The following is a 12,283-nucleotide window of genomic DNA, read 5'->3' as shown; positions in this document are numbered from 1 at the left end:
TCTTTATTTGGAAATAACGATCATTTAGCAAAAACCAATTCCAGCATCTTTAAAACAGTCCAGAATTTCATTACAAGTCTGAACGTTTTTGTGCTTAATAGTGTCTGTTGCATACCCATCCACCCCCCCCCCCCTTTAATTGAAATTCTTATCAACAAATCATACCAGTGTTTATATTGAAAAACTAATTTTTTGATTATGGATGCCAAAATAAAAATATAGAAATCTAATGTAGAACATAACTCTAGTCTAGACAAACAATACAAACAGTTTTGAACAAAAATTTAAGATTAAAAAAAAATTTTCCTGAGAGGAAATATTAAATATTTACACTCAATAGACTCAAAGAATATTGGAAAATTTGAAATGGTACTTGTCAATCATAGACACATTTTATTTGATTACAAAAGAAATAAACTCGGTTAAAAAAATGCAATATTGAAAAGGAGATCTGTCAAATGTTTATACCATCTTTTTAAAGTGAGAGGTGCATTATCTATTTGACCAACCATACTTTATTCTCAGAAACGAGATTTGTTAAGCACAGCCAATCAATAATAGTGTTTATAGCTCACCATCGACATTTGAACCTTCAAATCCACGTGTGTCTAGATTTATCCGCGTTTCGAGACACTGCCATATATAGAAGACATCTATAGAAATAGGAAAATGAATTCTTAGTTTGAGATATTTTAGAATGAATTATACGATATTCGTACCTTTCAGGTACTCCTATAGACTATTTACATATTTTCAAGACTGAAATCAACTCCCTAAAATGGTGTAGATGTCCCTTTAAAGCTGCTTTGGTTTGTTTGTAACATCAGACTATGTCTGCGGTAAGAACTTGTTACCAACAAGCATGGAGCTTAATATGCACTCAACTGTTAATAATGTTGTTAGAAACTGTCTCACTATTGAGAGGGTTAACTAGTGGCAGGACATCAATCAGATTGATTTTAAGATTTAAATCTGATTGGATTAAAGAATTAGTCGATGTCCGAAAGTCAATGTTGTTGATATAACTGTAAACCTAGTCGGATATAAAACACTGACAAATCTGAACCAAATCATTCTACTTTCAACTACACTTCTAGTCTAGTTCTCACAACCATCAACATGAGAGAAATCGTTCATATGCAAACTGGTCAATGTGGTAACCAGATCGGAGCTAAGGTAATTAACTCGTTTTATATGTGAAGACTTCAGTTGTTGTTTTGTTAAACATTCTGTTCAGAAGCGTATCTAGAAAATGCACGAGGAGGAGTCGAAAAATGAGAGGTTGTCAGAGGCTCCCAGAAGCCGACGGATTTCAAATGGTCTACATTCACAGGGCCCAGTGCCTCCCTCAACTACTGTTTCTGTTGACCACGAATTCTAACTATTTTTTGTAAATCAGTTATCTTTTGTTTCAGTTCTGGGAAGTGATCTCTGATGAACATGGTATTGACCCAACTGGAACTTACCACGGTGATTCTGATCTTCAGTTGGAGAGAATCAACGTTTATTATAATGAAGCTACCGGTGGTAAATATGTACCTAGAGCTGTTCTTGTTGACTTGGAACCTGGTACCATGGATTCTGTAAGATCGGGACCCTTTGGCCAGATCTTTCGTCCAGATAACTTTGTCTTCGGACAATCTGGTGCTGGTAATAACTGGGCTAAAGGTCATTATACAGAAGGTGCTGAATTGGTAGATTCCGTTCTTGATGTGGTCCGTAAAGAAGCTGAAAGCTGTGATTGTCTTCAAGGATTCCAGTTGACCCATTCTCTGGGTGGTGGAACTGGTTCTGGTATGGGAACCCTCCTCATCAGTAAAATCCGTGAAGAATATCCAGATAGAATCATGAACACTTTCTCTGTTTGTCCTTCACCAAAGGTAAGATATTATTAGAACTAAAGATCCTTATGTTCTCGTGATAGATATTTACGTCTTACTGGTGTGTAATCTTTTAGAGTTCATACAGCTAAAATGATATATACAGTGCACATAGTGGCAGTTTTTAGGGAGGACGTTAGCGCCATTCTACCTAGTTACGGTTGATTCCCCACCAATAACAGGATCTTAAATTGTTTCCTAAATCTTTTCTTGTCTTCCAACACAAACATCTTGGTTAGAAAAATACACACAAAAGTTAATCCAAAAATTTCTTATAATTCCAGGTATCTGATACAGTTGTTGAACCTTACAACGCCACCCTCTCAGTTCATCAACTGGTAGAAAATACAGACGAGACTTACTGTATTGATAATGAGGCTCTATACGATATCTGTTTCCGCACCCTCAAACTGACTACACCCACTTACGGTGACCTCAACCATCTGGTATCAGCCACCATGTCAGGAGTGACCACCTGTCTTCGATTCCCTGGTCAACTCAACGCCGATCTCAGAAAGCTGGCCGTCAACATGGTACCTTTCCCACGTCTTCATTTCTTTATGCCAGGATTTGCTCCTCTTACCTCTCGAGGTTCCCAACAGTACCGAGCCCTCACTGTACCCGAACTCACACAACAGATGTTCGATGCTAAGAATATGATGGCTGCCTGTGATCCTCGTCATGGTCGTTATCTGACAGTAGCTGCCATGTTCAGAGGTCGTATGTCCATGAAGGAGGTAGATGAACAGATGTTGAACGTCCAGAATAAGAACAGCAGCTACTTTGTTGAATGAATTCCCAACAATGTTAAAACTGCTGTTTGTGACATTCCACCAAGAGGTCTGAAGATGTCTGGAACATTTATTGGTAATACGACAGCCATTCAGGAACTATTTAAGAGAATTTCTGAACAGTTTACAGCTATGTTTAGAAGAAAGGCTTTCCTCCATTGGTATACTGGTGAAGGTATGGATGAGATGGAATTTACTGAAGCTGAATCCAACATGAATGATCTGGTATCTGAATATCAACAGTACCAGGATGCTACAGCTGAAGAGGAGGGAGAATTTGATGAAGAAGAAGGGGAACAAGATGAAGCTTAAACAAAATCGCAATATTGATATATTCATTTATATCTATATGTTTATTAAATTTGTTGTAGTATTTTGGTTTATTTTTGGCTTGCGAAGTGCCCCAACTCGGTGTGCAATACCACATACGCCTGATTGAAAATTGGAATTTGGACTATTTCAGTCTGTGTCTTTTCTGAAGTTTTACAAGAAGAAATCTTTAGATAACTTGACTGTTTCAGGCCGTGTCCTTGTCAACATCTCAGAGAATTGATAATATTATTGTACACAGAATTTCATCATTTGAAGTTTATGTTAACTCAATACATACAGGGTTCATCTTGATCATACCTTAAAGAGAGTCATGCAGCTCTTTTACAATTGCCTAGTTTTGGTATACATATAGAGTACTTTTTTCATGTCATTGGCGGTACCAGCCTCTCGAAGGTACAAATAGAGTGCATATTGCCCAAATGGGGTTACAACTGTCGGGATTGAGATTTCAAATGCGACAGCTTCATGGTCATCGCTCCATTATAGACTGATTTGAATTATTTGGGGCATATTTAAGGATTGAATGTAGATTTTGTTTACGTTCATAACACGCGAAAAGTCGGCGTTCATCAACAAATGAACATTCAATCCTTATACGTGTATTTGGGAATCTATTACCGGTCTTTTAGGATAGAATTATTGCCATAATATAGCCTATCATTATTGTCACAGAGAATCACGTCATTACGATGGATTAAATCGACATGTAAATCTGTGTAATTTAAGGTTAAATTGGGAAAGATGATAAACAAAACTTCAATTTGGTAGATTTGCATGGATGGCGGAATGGCCTTTTAGTAAATGTTCTTCATTGAAGTACCTGTGTTCTCTAGAAGACATTTATTGAACAATTTCCTGTCAAAGTTTTTTCTACCAGGCTACATTTGATAACTTTTGACCAGGTAGTGATAGGAGTTTCCAAAACCCGCCATATTTCTACTTCAGCATCTCCTTTAACTGGATTCTCATTTGTGATCCTGATTTTTGTTTTATTTTGGTACATTACCTTTTGATTTGTACCACTCTGAATATGGGTAATTTGCAACTAAAAACAATTAGTGAAAAAATTTAATTTTTTTTTGTTACAAGGGACGACTGCATGAGTGCTCATATCCAAATAAATTTTTGTCTTATCTTATCTTTCACATATTTGTGTATTTTTCATTGCATTACATATATATTACATTACAAGACAACAAAAGAAGGCAATTTACTTGGACTTTTTCACCATTTAATTTGATGTTATTGTAATGTACTTTTCATAAGCTTTCTAACAATGTCATATTTTAGTTGTCAACCTAAAAGATTTTAGGTGATTGACATATCTATATGGATTCTTGGTTCATTTCTAATAAACTTAGCGGAAAAATTCACCAAAAGAAAAAAATAGATTCATACTGCACTTTTTCACAGCTTTAAATGAATATATTAGATAATATTCATTATCAAAATTTGAGAAAAAATACTATTAATTAAGAGATTATATATGAGTTTAAAAGATTATGTATCATACCAGGTTAGCAGTTCATAAAGGGTTAATGTGAAAATGTTGTTGCGGACTTTTGTGTAAGTTCTAATTAACTGAGCGGAAAAATTTGAACAGAATTAAAATGTGCAAATTCACAGCTTTAAAACAATATATAGATCAATATGTATAAATGAAAATTTACCAAAATTTTAAGAATAAAATTATAGTGTTAAGGAGATTGAGTAACAGGTCATAAAGTCAAATGGTGATGAGAACATAGTCTCATGAAAGCACTGGCCTAGGTCACAAAGTAAAGATTTATGATAAAACAAGGTACAAGTTAAAGGTTAAGATAACTAGATATGTTAACTAAGGATGTCTCTGTAATACTATCTTTGGTAGTATCATTTCTTTAGCTGAAATAGCTGAAAATATAAGAGTCAACATTCTTCTGATATATCAATAATCATCTCAAGATAAAACCTGTATTGTGAAACAAAATCTTTTCATGTATCTATAAAAATATAAGAAGCATCAATATAAATTGTACGAAGCCCCTTGGGCGCAATTTTCCGTACTTATATCAAATAATTCGTTTAAACTAAATAACTAATTCGTCTAAACGAAATGATTGTCAATACTAAACTATGCTTAAACAAGACTGCTTATATTATTAATTAATAAAATCGTTATTTCCTGAGTATATTGTCGATTATATTCTGAAATTTCAGTCGACATTGCTAGAGTAAGCTTCTTCTTAGTTTTATTCTTAGATAAAGAAAAATAACTTTTCAACTAAATAAATTTTCAAGCAACAGGAAAAAAAATCAAATCAACAAAGAAACACAAAAGGCAATCAATAAATATAACTAGAAATCCAACCCTTTAAGGCATGTAGTCATCTATATATTGCCTTTCCCAATGGTTATTTAATTCAAGCTAAGTAAAACGACTTTCGGAATTCAAATAAAACGTCTGTCTGAAATTATTGAATTTAATTAGTGTAATCTTTTGGTAAAGTGGCGGGTGTCGCGTTCGAAGCAAATCATGCTTACTCTTTTAGAAACACCTGATGGTACTTTTCTTTGGAGGAGTCCAGTACTATACAACATTTACTCTCGATTTTGCCCTTCTTTGGACAAGATTTTTGATTCATGGAATTGTCTGTCTTGTACGGAATTTTTAATTTAGAACATCGACACATCCACGAGTAGATGCTAGTACTTGCGACTTCTCAGATGCTGAATTGACAAACCTAGTTACAGAGTGTCCTCGAGTGTTTTGGAAGATTGAGTCTGACCTGCCCCGCTAGCGACATTTACTATACTTAGACCTCAAAAATCAAAAGAGATTTTCACATTTACCGAATAAACCTTTAAAGGATTGTTAAGAGGTTTTCTACATTTTTTATGTGTATTGGGACAATGATAGCATCAATTTGTCTCATTCCAATGTTCAATCAGACATCTGTGATTCCTACAATTACACAAAAACTGTTTGGTGACGTCACTAATTTCAAAATATGCTATATCACGTAAGCCCTTTGCGATTAGTGACGTCATTAAACACTTAGTTTTAGTCTCACAAACGTCTGATTGAAAATTGGAAACGAAGTCAAGGGGGCGCTTGTGGTGTTAGTGGTTCTAATAGATCAACTACAAGGTAATTTCATATATTTTTAGAAATAGATTCAGATTTTGCTTGTTCAGAGTTCTAATAGAAATTTGAATGGTGAAAATAGATGCTATCAGTGTCCCCGATACACATAAAATATTTAGAAAACCTCTTTACAACCCCTTTAAGAAAGACTATGTCTAGATACGAGATAGATAAAATTAATATCTATTTTAATTTTTAGATAACTAGATGAATAGATAACTTGGTAAATCACGTGACTGAGGCAAGAACCAACCGTTAGCTTTCATTACAGACTATATATTATGTGTTCTTACTTACTGATGTTTGATATGTAGAGATCTTCAAACAGTTGGACTATTTCAGCCTGTATTCTTGTCTTGAGTGTGGGTGCAGCAACATTTGTTAATTTAAACCCGTGTCAACTCCCAGTCTATCATGCATCTAGTGTGACAAAAATAGATCTATAGACAACTAGACCCTTTCAGTCTATATCTCTTATGAAGTTTGACATCACAGCGGAAAGATAATTGTAAACTGAATTTTTCACATTGACAGGAAATTATTTTGCTATCAAAGATCTGGTCCTCAAAAACAAACATTTGATTTGATTTCGTGATTTTCGCCTGATGAAAGTTAAGATGGAATCGCCAGTAATATTTCATTCCATAGTGCTGTGTTTTCTTCTAAAAATTAACGGAAGTGACGCATATAAATGCTTTAAAAAGGAACTGTTACACAATATGACAGCAACCAAAAAACTAATGGGTGTACCAATTTTAAGATTTGACACAGAAATTTTGACATGTTGCAAATATTGCAAATTACATTCACTGTGTAAAGCTGTCAACTTTAACCGTGTCAGTTTTCAGTGTCAACTAATGAGTGAAACACCAACTCCGTCCAACACGATTTTTGAATTTGACAATATTTTAATAGACATGGAAAATTGGATTCAATCATATCTGGGTGCGTGTAAAAACCATAATTGTCCGAATAACACCGTATGTCGTGAATTACAAGATTCCTATAATTGTGAAGTTATCGGGTGTGTGGGTTTTCCGGGTGTTGATAATATCAACTCGTCATCGTTTGAAGCTAAACCTTTGTGGGGGGTCAATGAAATGGTGGAGTATGGTTGTGAACGTGGATATTTCCCGTCAATCAACCCAGTTTGTACCGAAGATGGAACGTGGAGTGAGTTTATCTGTTTACCGTATTCTAGATGTGGTGAAATTAGAAACTGTAATGAAAGTATGGAAGAAAAGGACTATTGGCTGTATTTCCCCGCTTACCAAATTCGAGTGAAAACGTTCTGTAGATGGGGTTTTGGTGGATACGTCAGCCTTCAACATCCGAACATGGCGTCCTTCTCGGAATACAAGATAAAAGGAACAGACTGTTCAACGAGTCCATTAGATAACCCAGAGACCAAGGGAGCTGGAACAACAGAATTTCACAAAATAAAACTGAAGATAAAAAATAGAAATAAAATCGTTGTTGATGAATATTTTTACTCAAATAGTTCTCTCAAATCTCAGAATTATGGTACTGCCCAAGACTGCTTCACTAAAGATAATGGCTGTGGTGTTCTAGGAAAATTTGTTATCGACACCCGAGGGACGGGCTTCAAGTTTCCAGACTCTCTGACGTGGAAAATCGTGGGAACATCACCGGTTATTGTAAATATAACCCGGACTATGGGTGGTCACGTGATAACAGGATTCTGTGGAGGGGATTGTGGTGGATGCAAAGTTGATCAAACTGTCGGAAGTGGAACTCTTCTGGAGATAGATAAGAACGACATGCCTCCGTTCGATTCAGCAGAACTACCACTTTGTCAATTTCTTATATAAATTTTGAACTAAAATGATATCGGAGGATTAGGAGCTTGTCACGTGATAACGGGATTCTGTTGGGGACAGCGTGGTGAATGCAAAATCGATGAAACGAATAATGGAACTTTTCTGGATGTAGATGAAAAAAAAATGCCGCCGTTCGAATCAGCAGAACTAACAATTTGTCAATTTCTGGGATAGCAAAGGGAAATAACTTTTATTTAAAATTTGTGAACTCTTTAGAACCTCCCAAGTCTAGTTACAACGCAAAGGACACCACATATTGAAGGATAAAAAATGTTTTAATACTTCTAATTGATAGATTTATATAAATTAAATCGATATGAAAATCTTTGTAATTTGAGGTTAATGATAATAATATTTGATTGATATTTGATTTAAATAATTTATTCAGAAATCATATTTTAATTCAGTTTAAAATTCTTCTCCCTCTTCTTCTCCTTCACCTTCAACAGAATCAACTCCAACTTCTTCATAATCTTTCTCCAGAGCAGCTAAATCTTCTCTAGCTTCAGAGAATTCACCTTCCTCCATACCTTCACCAACATACCAATGAACAAAAGCCCTCTTGGCATACATCAGATCAAATTTATGATCAAGACGAGCCCAGGCTTCAGCAATAGCAGTTGTGTTACTCAACATACAAACAGCTCTCTGGACCTTGGCTAAGTCACCTCCTGGTACAACAGTTGGTGGTTGGTAGTTGATACCGACTTTGAAACCAGTTGGGCACCAGTCAACAAATTGGATTGTTCTTTTGGTTTTAATGGTTGCAATAGCAGCGTTGACATCCTTAGGAACAACATCACCTCGGTACAACATACAACAAGCCATGTATTTACCATGACGAGGATCACATTTAACCATCTGATTGGCTGGCTCGAAACAAGCATTGGTGATTTCAGCAACAGAAAGTTGTTCATGGTAGGCTTTCTCGGCAGAAATGACTGGAGCATAGGTAGCCAATGGGAAATGGATGCGTGGGTATGGAACCAAGTTGGTCTGGAACTCAGTAAGATCGACATTTAATGCACCATCAAATCGGAGTGAAGCAGTAATGGAGCTGACGATTTGACCAATCAGTCTGTTTAGGTTGGTGTAGGTTGGCCTTTCAATGTCTAGGTTTCTTCGACAGATGTCATAGATAGCCTCGTTGTCCACCATGAAGGCACAATCAGAATGTTCTAGTGTGGTATGGGTTGTAAGGATAGAATTGTATGGTTCTACTACAGCAGTTGAAATTTGTGGAGCAGGATAAACAGCGAACTCCAACTTTGATTTTTTGCCGTAATCGACGCTCAGTCTTTCCATCAACAAGGAAGAGAAACCAGATCCGGTTCCTCCACCAAAGCTATGGAAGATGAGGAATCCTTGAAGACCAGTGCATTGATCAGCCAGCTTCCTGGTTCTGTCAAGAACCAAATCAATGATCTCTTTGCCAACTGTGTAGTGACCTCGAGCGTAGTTATTGGCAGCATCTTCTTTACCAGTGATGAGTTGTTCAGGATGGAAGAGTTGACGGTAAGTACCAGTTCGGACTTCATCTACAACTGTTGGTTCCAGATCAACAAATACAGCTCTTGGAACATGTTTACCAGCTCCAGTCTCACTGAAGAAAGTGTTGAAAGAATCGTCTCCACCTCCAATAGTTTTATCAGAAGGCATCTGACCATCAGGTTGGATACCATGTTCTAAACAGTACAACTCCCAACAGGCATTGCCCATCTGGACACCAGCTTGACCAATGTGGATAGAGATACACTCACGCTGAAAGAGAAGAATATTGTTTGGTAAATATCTCAGTAAGAAGAATAGTGATATAGTCTCCTTAATCTGATTCTGCGTTGGCCCGTAATGAGTAAAAAACTCAATAAATCAGCGAATAAATATGTGGACTGTTAATGAGATTATTTTTGCCAGAATTCGAAGTAGTTAATTTTGTTTAACGTTTGAATAGTGTAAAATACAATAGAATTCTTTTTATAATCACTTAAAAATTTAAAGGGGTTATAAAATGTTTTCTTAATTTCTGAAGATTTGAGTAGTGCCAATTGTGCATGTCCTCGCTACACGTAGAAATTTAGAAAACCTCTTTGATAATGATAAAAATACTCAATAAACAGCAGATCAGATTACAGATCAGATTAATAACGGAAAACAATAGCACACTTTGGTATATTACTCCTAGGTTTTACTATTTTGTTATTTAGAATAATAAGATATACTTCTTAACATTTTACTAGTCTACCCCGGAGTTAAAAAGTGAAACGAAACGATTATACTTACCATATTGAAGGTTTATACAAGTTGAAACTGAACAAAGTTAAAACTGACAAGGAATCTTGCAGGTAGAGTTGAAGCTAACCAAGGCAAGATGTTACCACTGAATGTAGAGTTGGTGATTTAAACTGGTAATTTATACCCGAAACATGAGATCTATTGTCTTGTTGCTTGTTTGTTGTTAGATACTGTTGGGAACATGGTGTACTCTAATCAGCTTTTAGTTAATTTGTCTTGTTCAGGTGAAGTAATCTTGACAATGATTTTGTTGAAATCAGATTGACGTTGATATCTATTATCGAACTGATTGGATTATCGAATTGGATCATAATGGATTATCAAATCAGATTATTGATTTAAGTCGATGTTGTTTATATTAACTGTACACCTAGTCAGATATAAAACACTGTCAAATCTGAAACAGAAACCATTCTACTTGCAATCATACTTCACTTCACTTCTAGACTCTAGTCAGTTCTCACAACCATCAACATGAGAGAAATCGTTCATATGCAAACTGGTCAATGTGGTAACCAGATCGGAGCTAAGGTAAGTAAATACTTCAATGTTCCCATAGATCTCCAAACATTGTCACATCAGCTGCGATTGTTTTTGTCAGCAAGCCTAAACTTTAATGTGAAATATGAATTATCCCTATGATATAATACATTTTTTTAAAGTTTCTGAAACAACAAAAAGTTTAGGTCAAATAACCATAGTTATGAAGAATTGAAAATATCAAGTATATATATATATATGTATTTTTGAATTTCTTTCAGTTCTGGGAAGTGATCTCTGATGAACATGGTATTGACCCAACTGGAACTTACCACGGTGATTCTGATCTTCAGTTGGAGAGAATCAACGTTTATTATAATGAAGCTACCGGTGGTAAATATGTACCCAGAGCTGTTCTCGTCGACTTGGAACCTGGTACCATGGATTCTGTAAGATCAGGACCTTATGGTCAGATCTTCAGACCAGATAACTTTGTCTTCGGACAATCTGGTGCCGGTAATAACTGGGCTAAAGGTCATTATACAGAAGGTGCAGAATTGGTAGATTCCGTTCTTGATGTGGTCCGTAAAGAAGCTGAAAGTTGTGATTGTCTACAAGGATTCCAGTTGACCCATTCTCTGGGTGGTGGAACTGGTTCTGGTATGGGAACTCTCCTCATCAGTAAAATCCGAGAAGAATATCCAGATAGAATCATGAATACCTTCTCTGTTTGTCCTTCACCAAAAGTAAGTTATTATCCCTTTTCTTGGCAAATATCCTTGTTTTCTAAACACTATCAAACGTAATAGAATGTCTTTTTCGAGCTCATGTACATTGTACATAACAGGCAATTTCAAGATTGAAGTAAGCGTCATTTGCCTGGGGTCGACTTTCCATCAATTCATAATCTATTTATTGTATTCAATCTCGTCCTGATCTTTCAGCCAATATCTATATCATACACAAAAAAATTAAAAGTTATATGATAAATTTCTTATAATTTCAGGTATCTGATACAGTTGTGGAACCTTACAACGCCACCCTCTCAGTTCATCAACTGGTAGAAAATACAGACGAGACTTACTGTATTGATAATGAGGCTCTATACGATATCTGTTTCCGTACCCTCAAACTGACCACACCCACTTACGGTGACCTCAACCACCTGGTATCAGCAACCATGTCTGGAGTGACCACCTGTCTCCGATTCCCAGGTCAACTCAACGCCGATCTCAGAAAGCTGGCCGTCAATATGGTGCCCTTTCCACGTCTTCATTTCTTTATGCCAGGATTTGCTCCTCTCACTTCTCGAGGTTCCCAACAGTACCGAGCCCTCACTGTACCCGAACTCACCCAACAGATGTTCGATGCCAAGAACATGATGGCTGCCTGTGATCCTCGTCATGGTCGTTATCTGACAGTAGCTGCCATGTTCAGAGGTCGTATGTCAATGAAGGAGGTAGATGAACAGATGTTGAATGTTCAGAATAAGAACAGCAGCTACTTTGTTGAATGGATTCCCAACAATGTTAAAACTGC

At 36.2% G+C, this 12,283-nt stretch overlaps 2 protein-coding genes across 2 annotated transcripts in view; one reads left to right on the top strand and one right to left on the bottom strand.

Annotated features, from left to right (window-relative positions):
- LOTGIDRAFT_230898 (hypothetical protein) overlaps positions 1-10,440 on the bottom strand; it is an 18,460-nt gene extending 8,020 nt beyond the window's left edge. The window contains exons 1-2 of the mRNA XM_009051169.1: positions 10,253-10,440; positions 8,376-9,733 (exon numbers count right to left, since the gene is read on the bottom strand). Coding sequence (XP_009049417.1) covers positions 8,381-9,733; positions 10,253-10,255 — 1,356 coding nt within the window. The 5' untranslated portion in view covers positions 10,256-10,440 and the 3' untranslated portion in view covers positions 8,376-8,380. The remainder of the gene's footprint in view (positions 1-8,375; positions 9,734-10,252) is intronic.
- A 225-nt stretch (positions 10,441-10,665) lies between these two features.
- LOTGIDRAFT_186501 (hypothetical protein) lies at positions 10,666-12,281 on the top strand (the record flags this gene model as incomplete). Its single annotated transcript, XM_009051168.1, has 3 exons — positions 10,666-10,795; positions 11,026-11,490; positions 11,751-12,281. Coding segments are annotated over exons 1-3 (1,053 nt in total), but the record flags the coding sequence as incomplete, so codon positions are not given.
- Between the last annotated feature and the right edge of the window lie 2 nt (positions 12,282-12,283).

Source organism: Lottia gigantea (genome assembly GCF_000327385.1).
Source record: "Lottia gigantea unplaced genomic scaffold LOTGIsca_16, whole genome shotgun sequence".
Lineage (NCBI taxonomy): Eukaryota > Metazoa > Mollusca > Gastropoda > Lottiidae > Lottia > Lottia gigantea.
The sequence above is the reverse complement of the archived record's forward strand: the minus strand, read 5'-3'. Positions and strand labels throughout refer to the sequence as shown.